At 37.8% G+C, this 8,898-nt stretch overlaps 2 protein-coding genes across 2 annotated transcripts in view; one reads left to right on the forward strand and one right to left on the reverse strand.

The window, feature by feature from the left end:
* LOC139319634 (coiled-coil domain-containing protein 134-like) overlaps positions 1–1,229 on the reverse strand; it is a 67,392-nt gene extending 66,163 nt beyond the window's left edge. Inside the window, exon 1 of the mRNA XM_070947561.1 lies at positions 1,092–1,229. Coding sequence (XP_070803662.1) covers positions 1,092–1,229 — 138 coding nt within the window. The remainder of the gene's footprint in view (positions 1–1,091) is intronic.
* A 2,730-nt stretch (positions 1,230–3,959) lies between these two features.
* Positions 3,960–7,126, forward strand: SNU13 (small nuclear ribonucleoprotein 13). The gene is made up of 3 exons (XM_070947863.1): positions 3,960–4,077; positions 5,513–5,633; positions 6,721–7,126. Exons 1-3 carry the CDS (start codon positions 4,075–4,077, stop codon positions 6,981–6,983), a joined length of 387 nt encoding a protein of 128 aa, XP_070803964.1. The 5' UTR covers positions 3,960–4,074; the 3' UTR covers positions 6,984–7,126.
* The last annotated feature ends 1,772 nt before the right edge of the window (positions 7,127–8,898 follow it).

Consider the following 8,898-nt stretch of genomic DNA (forward strand, 5'->3'; position numbering starts at 1 on the left):
TGTAGGTGTAAGTTGAGGACTACCTGTGTTCATTTTAATTTCTAAAATAACTGTATTCTAAACTCCCCTTTTTTAATCCAATTGAGGAAAACAACTAAGAGCAAAAGTCCATCAATTGTACAAAAGATCAACTGTAGCTGTATTAATTGTTTCTAACTACTGTTTATTTATAAACTGTTAGTTATTGTTAACTATTTATTAAACCGTTGTGTAGTATTTGTATTAAACACAGTAGCAGATTCAGGCAAGTTTAAGGAACAGAGAGCATACAAACTTAAAAGCTGGATCACACATAATGCAAAATATAACATACTCTCATATTTAGTGCAAGTGAATCCTAAGGAAAATAGTAGTACTTAAGAAGTACCAGTAAACATGATTAGGACTGTGCTGTAAAAAGTATCTGGGTATATTTGAGAATAGTTTGGGCTTTTTAATTTCTCATAGTATGAAAACTATATTAACATTACCGATATTGTTCGCATTGTTTTATTCTTTGTTGTTAGCTGCCCAGAGTCCCTCGGGAGTTGGGCAGCATAAAAATGCGACTAATAAATAAATAATAAATAAATAAATAAAATTACCACCTGCCATTTCGAGCTGGAACTAGAACTCAGAAATGGGCTAGAACTCAGAAATACACAATCCATGGAGGCCAAATAATTTCCATACTCCAAGACTGCCAGGGTTATGTTACTACCATTACCATACCATACAATGTCTTCTCTCTCATCCCATTTAAAAAGGATCATTTTATAGCCCAGAGTTAGTAGTGAGCAAGTAAATAGTTACAAATGCTGGTTTTATGTAATGTTGCTATTCCAAAGAGAATATATTTGTTTCCGAATTTATGGATTTAACTAAAAAAAAAAATGACAAAAAAAAATGACTATTCAAACACACACACACACACACATCTAAACCAGCCCACTGCTTGCGTGTGAAGCTGTTCTTTGAGCTTAGAACGGGAAAGAGGAATTGTGAACTAACGCGGGGCAATGACGAGTGAAGGCACGAAGAGGAACATGGGGAACGTTATTCAGCCTCCCAAAGAGAGCCGCATCTCAAAGCAAGCGCACCGGCGCACATACCGAGACCCCGTCCTCCTTCAGCGTCTCAATGGCGCAAGCCAAGCAGAGCGGCGAAGGCAAAAACTCCAGCAGCCAGTGAGGGTCGTGCCGCGAGTGAAACCGCTCGCACACTAAGGGCTCTGAGATGAAGCCTGCCATCTCGCCGCCTCACATACTCTTCCATACACAGTGGCAACTGCAAAGAAGATGCGACAAATTTGGCGGGATAGTTTAACGCAAGCGCGTTGCAAAACCACCGTCTGTTGCTATGGCGATCCCGACGAAGGGCTCGAGGCCAGGGGAATCTTGCTTTCCACACTACCTTTTTATTGCGGTGGCTGTTTCTCCATCAGTAGCTCAGCCTGATGTTTGATTGGGTTTGTGTTGATTTCTTAGATGTTAAGGGACCGCCCCCTGTACGAAGTGATACTATTATCCACCAATCCTTGAATCCGTTAAAAAAAATGCAGCATGCATAATGAAATTTGCTGTCACATTGCAAATCCTTCTTACTGCTTCTGTTTCAAGTCAAAACAGTCATACCTGGTTTCCAAGATGAGAGATAATAAAGCCTAAATACACATTGAGGATGCTTTTGACCTGGGTTTAGAATAGAATAGAATAGAATAGAATAGAATAGAATAGAATAGAATAGAATAGAATAGAATAGAATAGAATAGAATAGAATAATTTATTGGCCAAGTGTGATTGGACACACAAGGAATTTGTCTTGGTGCATACGCTCTCAGTGTACATAAAAGAAGATACATTTGTCAAGAATCATAAGGTACAACACTTAATGATAGTCATAGGGAAACAGTCAATATAAATCTTAAGGATACCAGCAACAAGGTTACAATCATACAGTCATAAGTGGGAGGAGATGGGTGATAGGCATGATGAGAAGATTAATAGTAATGCAGACTTAATAACTAGTTTGACAGTGTTGAGGGAATTATTTGTTTAGCAAAGTGATAACATTGGGGAAAAACTGTTCTTGTGTCTAGTTGTTCTGGTGTGCAGTGCTCTATAGCGTTGTTTTGAGGGTAGGAGTTGAAACAGTTTATGTCCAGGATGCAAGGGGTCTGTAAATATTTTCACAGCTTTCTTTTTGACTCATGCAGTATACCGGTCCTCAATGGAAGGCAGGTTGGTAGCAATTGTTTATTCTGCAGTTCTAATTATTCTCTGAAGTCTGTGTCTGCCTTATTGGGTTGCAGAACCAAACCCAACAATACAGACACAAACTTCAGAGAATCATAAGGACCATAGCAGGAAAAAAAAATGGTATCAGAGCATATTTGTACTTTGGGTACAAAGACACAACAGGATTATAACTAAAAGCTTCATTTTAACCCAATATATAGGATTTAATTTAAGAGGTACATTTTTAATGTTTTTATTTTTCAATATATGCATTAATTAAATACCAAAGGGTTACATAATATACAATATTTTAAAGCATATTTACTCAGAAATCCATGGTGCTTCCCTTGTTCCACAAGCATCTCTAAATGCCTTGTGCTGCAATTCTAATAACAGATACAATTGTATATAGTTGACTATTACTTTTATCAAATATTCTTTTTTGTTTCAGCCAATGAGCACTGTTTGTAGAGGTAAGAAAAGTGTGCTATAAATTAAAATCTCATGCCAGGTTTCGTAACTTTGGTAATTTCAGGTATGTGGAACTTCAATTTCCAGGTGGCCCAATATACACTTAGGCAATAATACATTATCCAGGACTCATTCACTGTATAATACATGCACAAAACTATTTTGTCAAAGAACTAAAGATTATGCTACTTGTATAATCAGATGGTAGATATATCACATTATGGGACATATGCTTTTTAATTGCTTCAAGTATTTAATGACTGTAGATTTTCTCAATCATCCAGCTCATGGTTGTCCCAAAGGTGCTTTTTCAGGAGGCAACTGGATTTTCTTGTTTTTTCTTTTGAAGACATTTTGCTTCTCATCCAAGAAGCTTCTTCAGCTGACTTCTCCATTATCCTGTCAGAGCTGAAGAAGCTTCTTGGATGAGAAGCGAAACATCTTCAAAAGAAAAAACAAGACAGTCCAGTTGCCCCCTGAAAAAGCACCTTTGGCACAAGGATTTAATGAGTTACCCTCAGTACACTGTACCTGTTTAATTTTTGCCAGTTGCAAAGAACTGAGAGGCTAAAAAAAACTATAATTGCTATCAGAATATGTCATGGATAATTTCTCAGTTTGTCACATACAGAAAATTTTGATGAATGGATTTAGAATTTTCTTTTTAAGTCCAACCTCCCGCAGCATGGAAGAACTGCTAAGCGTGTCACCTTTAACAGTGGTGAAATCCATTTTTTTTTACTACAAGGTTCTGTGGGCGTGGCTTGATGGGTGTGGTGTGGCTTGGTGGGCGTGGCAGGGGAAGGATACTGCAAAATCTCCATTCCCACCCCACTCTGGGGCCAGCCAGAGGTGGTATTTGCTGGTTCTCCAAACTCTCAAAATTTCCACTACCGGTTCTCCAGAATTGTCAGAACCTGCTGGATTTCACCCCTGCCTATTCACCTATTAAAAAAAAAAACCCACCGCATATTTTTATTGCTGCTGAAACTAGATGCTACATTAATCAAATCATGTACCTGTAAATGTAAATAATAATTGTGTATAAATGACAATTGTTAATGAGTGAACGTGGAAACATGGCCCATTAAGTTCAGTAAACGCCACCGTGAGGAAATCTGAACACGATCACTATTTTAGGTCGAAGCTCCTTCTCTACACAAGTTTTCTGCAATAACCAGCCAAAGGTAGAGGTCGCACTTGCGGGAGCTGAGAAATCTTCGAGGTCTGCCTCATATTTCCTGCAGGAGGGCCGCTCCTTTCCAACGTCACTTCCGGGAGCGCCTCTATCTTACGTATTGGCGCATTTCACTTTTTTCCTCCGTGAAGCTTTCGGGCCGAGGGGATCCAGAGCAGAATCTCCGGCTGAAGTTTGTACTTAGCAGAAATGGTGAGTGGGCCAGATCCAGACGTTGCGGAAAGCGAAGGCGCTAATTGTCGGTGAAAATGCCGAAAGGAATAGCGCTTCGGCAGCGTGGTGGAGAGCGCGAGCCCAAGAGACCACGCGGAGGACGCTTATCCGGCCACGCTCAGCCTCAGTTTCCATACAGGCACCGATGAAATCACGTGCTGAGCAAGACGCCTTGCGTGCAGCACCCGGCGCCTTCCTCTGTTGCTTTTATAATTGCTGTGCTCGTTGCCGTAATCGGTCTATTTTTGCTATCATGCTGAGGTTGCAATATTAAACGTCATGCCACGAGTATCAGTGCTTTTGTGATGGATTTCTTTTATTTTTATCCGGTCCTTGTGCTATTGAATATGAAATGCATTAATAGGTTGGCCTACCTTGTTCTCCTAACAGCTTTCTCTGGAAATAGCCAAGTATTTGTAGCGGGACTCCGAGAAATCGGTTTCCTTCATGGTTATGTAAATATTTAAATTCAGCCCTTTTCACTCCAAAACAGCCGTTTTGTTTTTGTCTATCTGTAAATACTAGATCAAACTCAAGACTGGGAGCTGTCGGTAGTACATTTTGGTAGTATGTATTCATGTTTATGAGATTTGTCTACTGCTTGAAATAAAAAGGACTTTAGGGAACTTGCAGAATTTAAATATAAATGCAAGTCAATATATTAAAATGGCAATCCAATTAAGGTTTGATTTAAATTTTGTTGAAAGTAATATAATAAACTTATTAAATAAGATGCCTTTGGTACAATTAATCCTTGGAAGATCTGAAACAGCTGTGTTTTCACCTGCTTTTGGAAAACCATGATGAGGGGGGTTTCTTCCTTTTCTCAAGAGGTGAGGAACTGTAATGGAAAATGTCTGCTGCTTGGCCCTCTCTTGGAGGGGGGGGTAGAGATTCTTAGCAGATCCTCCCTAGTGATTCTGATAGAATCAGAAGAAACTGCTGAGAGGCGATCCCTAAGGCCCAAAGCTGTCATAACTGCCACTTGTATTGCATTTGGAAACATTTAATAAGTGCAGGTTCCGTAATAAAGTATAACATGACACTCATGACTGATCACTGACCAATATCATTCTGACAAGCTGAAGCTTGGGGAGATCTTCAAGGGTATCCTATGTTCAGTGAATGGTAGTATTCTAAATCTAGAGATGACAAGCATGAGTGACTATTTTCAGGATATCTTACCATTGTCTCTACCTACTCCTTGAATATGTTATAGTGAAAAAAATGGAAAGAGTTTTTCAAAATGACTTGGATTGCTAATGAAAGGGAATTAGCAAATACAACAGTTCTGGTAACGGAAAGATAATTACTTCACCTGGCACCAATACAGTTATATTCCTTAAAACAGATAACAGGCCGTTGAGGAAGAAATACTGTTTTCTGAAACTCAATTTCTGATATTTTTCTACAGGCTGAGGCAGAAGTAAATCCAAAAGCTTACCCTCTTGCTGATGCTCAGCTCACCAAGACACTACTGGATCTTGTACAGCAGTCTTGTAATTACAAACAGTTACGCAAAGGAGCCAATGAAGGTGAAATCTGATTGAACTTTTTTATCAAAATGTTCTTATTATATGGATGTTGGGGGGGAGTGTTATCTCCTTTCAAATACTTTGCCCAAAGTAATAGAAACTTTTTAAATAATTTGCCCAAGGGCAAAAGAAACTTAATTAAGGATTCAGTATGTTTGAAGATAGTCATAAGAATTCAACAAGCTTCAAGAATTTAACAGCTAAACCAAATAAAAGTTGATAATGGATTAGATCAGGCCTGTCAAACTGGCGGCCTGCAGGCCAGATGTGTCATACGCAGGCCACACCCACCCCAGCTTCGCAAGGCCAAAAACTGTCATACGTCACGTGATATGATCAAATTTGCAACGCATGGATTAGATAATATATTGCACTTAATAAGCGGAAGGAAACTAGAAGAGGGACATCTCTACCAGATATTACCAGAGGCAGGTTGAGAAGATGGTTACAGGAAGTCAGTCTGACCTTTAGCTAAATATATCCTTAAACATATTGATTCTCTTTCTTAGTGGTAGCCTATTACTGGTATTTCCTCAAATGTGCTGAACAGAAATAATTGGCATCAGACAGACACACTGAAAATAAGTAAAAATAAAATGAATAAATCAAATTTGAAGACAAAGAGCTTTTACAATAATATCCGTGTTTGCTTTCATTGTTAAAGAATATTTCCCAGATGGGAAATATTTGGAATGCTGCATAATATACTGATTTTTATTTCTAAGGTAAGTTAATTCCCAAAAGGCATTTAACTTGCCATGTATCTGGGTGAGAATGTGTACTCATACACTGAAGCCTTCAGAAAGAGATGCAGTCAGATATCCAATTCATTGATTTGCAAGTGGTAAGCTTATTTCTTCAGTGTTATAACTTTAGTGTCCACCAGACAAATCCCACCAATGTGAAAAGATAGTTGAAAGTATATTTAAGATGAACACAAATCTTGAAGCAAGAATTTGATGAAGGACATAGAATACTATTGCATGTGGCAAGGTGCTCTTTATCATCTTGCAGCTCCAGCAAAAGAAGCTAGCTCTTGAATTTAATGAGTGCCTGGTTGTAATAATAATGATTTCCTTTTCCACAGCCACTAAAACTTTGAATAGAGGAATTGCGGAATTCATTGTGATGGCTGCAGATGCTGAACCTCTTGAAATTATCCTTCATCTCCCACTACTTTGTGAAGACAAGAATGTGCCCTATGTGTTTGTGCGTTCCAAGCAAGCCTTAGGACGGGCATGTGGTGTTTCTCGGCCCGTTATTGCCTGTTCCATTACTATCAAAGAAGGCTCACAACTCAAGCCTCAAATTAATTCTGTCCAACTATCTATTGAAAGACTGTTGGTCTAATTCTGACAGAAGTAACTCTAAAAAACCAAGACTTTATATGAATATTTTGTTTAACAGCTATTGTTTTACAATGTAAGTCATGGTCTTATAAGATGGATGGCCATATAAATGATTGATTAATAAATGTTTATTAGGTTTTTGAATCTAGTAATTACTTTCTTCAGTCATGGGTTGTTTAGGCCTATAATTGGAGATTGCTTGTTCTTTTAAGTAGAGATAAATTCATACTCTCATAATATTTAGGACAATAATTTGCAGTAATGATGCTAACCATAACCCTAACCCAAATTGCTGAAGTTGGTGAGCAGCTTTCTGATTTTAAGGAGTGGAAATACTGCTGCATGCTCAAATGTTTTCAACTTGCTTTTTTATGGATTTTGAGGGTGGGAATTGGAGGCTTTCTAGAGAACCTGCCTGAAATTGTATCCTAAAAGCATCCTAATGTTCAGAAAATGGGCAGCTTGCTGTTAGAATTCAGCAAGTTTACCAGTGTATTTCAGTGGCATGAGCTCAGGATGTTTGGGGACCAAATGGGGACTGCACATTGTTCACCTCTACTTGACAGTGTATTTAGATTGTGTATCCCTGCTTTAAATCTCTGATGCAAAAATTCTTCAATGAGATTTAAGCGAATTATTTGATAATAACTAGCTTCATCTGAAGATGAGTTTGTATATAAGTTAATGTTTAATACAATAATACAAAACATAATAACCAATGACCTGTTGAAGATTATTTGGTTTATGGAACTACCCTAAAAAGAAATCAAAGTTTCCTCCCCAATCTGATGCAGTTTGATAGGACAGAAATGTAAGATTTTTTTTTTCATTTGATTTTTGTTGCTGTAGCCATTTTTTTTTTTTTTTTTTTGGAGAAATAAATTACAATAAATAAGTACCATGCCCAGTGTCTTCTCTGAAACTGAGGTGCAGCACTGATTCTGATAGGCATAGTCTTCCAAATTTTACCTAGTCAATGGTGCTTTCTAGAAAGTTAGATGTGTCAGGATGCTGGCCTCTAGCCTACCACTGCAACTGCACAAGAATGAGATAACGGCAAACTGTTGGCACTATTTTATTAGCAAGACCTTTAAACATTTGTCTTTTCTGGATGAAAAAGAACACATCAAATATATTTTGCATGATATAAAGTTTTAAGATACATAAATGGGATTATACAAAGGAACAAGACAACTCATGACCAGATGAGTCATCATTTCAGAGATAATTCCCTGTGTAAACAAACAGAATAACCATGGGCAGCAAAAAATGAGTGAGACCAGAGTGACAGCTTCACTAATGAGTTTCCTTCTGGGAAGCTGACAGAGCGCATTGGGGGAAAAACCCTTTCCCTCCCCAAACTTGTAAGTTTGCCTGCCAGTTTTCTTATTACCTTTTGAAAACTATAACCTGTCTGCAGCAGTGCAGCAGCATTGAAGAATCTAACTTACCAAATTTCATTCTTATAGGAATCATAGATGCCAGATTTGGGTGTATTCTGTAAGTTAACCCATTTGAGGTATGCAAATTCCAAAGTTGTTGCTGTCTGATGCAGCATTTTGCCCAAACGAAGATTACAAACATACATAGAAGTTTTAGTTGTATGTAGGTTGCACATATTAAATGTGCTCAACTATGCAAGAATGTCTGTCATACTCAATAGGTTGACTGGGTGTTGTTAATAAAATGATGTCTATTTTCTGCATTTTATTTTTATAATTAATTTTTTTGTCTCTCAAATTTGTTCCAGGAGCTAACAATGGCATGTATAGGAATCCTTTTCCCATAATTTACCCCATAGTAATAATTAAGGTAAACTGAAAAAGTATGACTGATCCAAAGTCAAAAGTAGTGAGTTTTCATTATCGAAGATAAGATTTGAGTCAGAGCTTTCCAATATTTTAATCTCTAGATAG

The sequence above is a fragment of the Pituophis catenifer genome, unplaced genomic scaffold, assembly GCF_029215685.1.
Source record: "Pituophis catenifer annectens isolate HBS135680 unplaced genomic scaffold, rPitCat1.0.hap2 SCAF_7, whole genome shotgun sequence".
Taxonomy (NCBI): Eukaryota; Metazoa; Chordata; class Lepidosauria; order Squamata; family Colubridae; genus Pituophis; species Pituophis catenifer.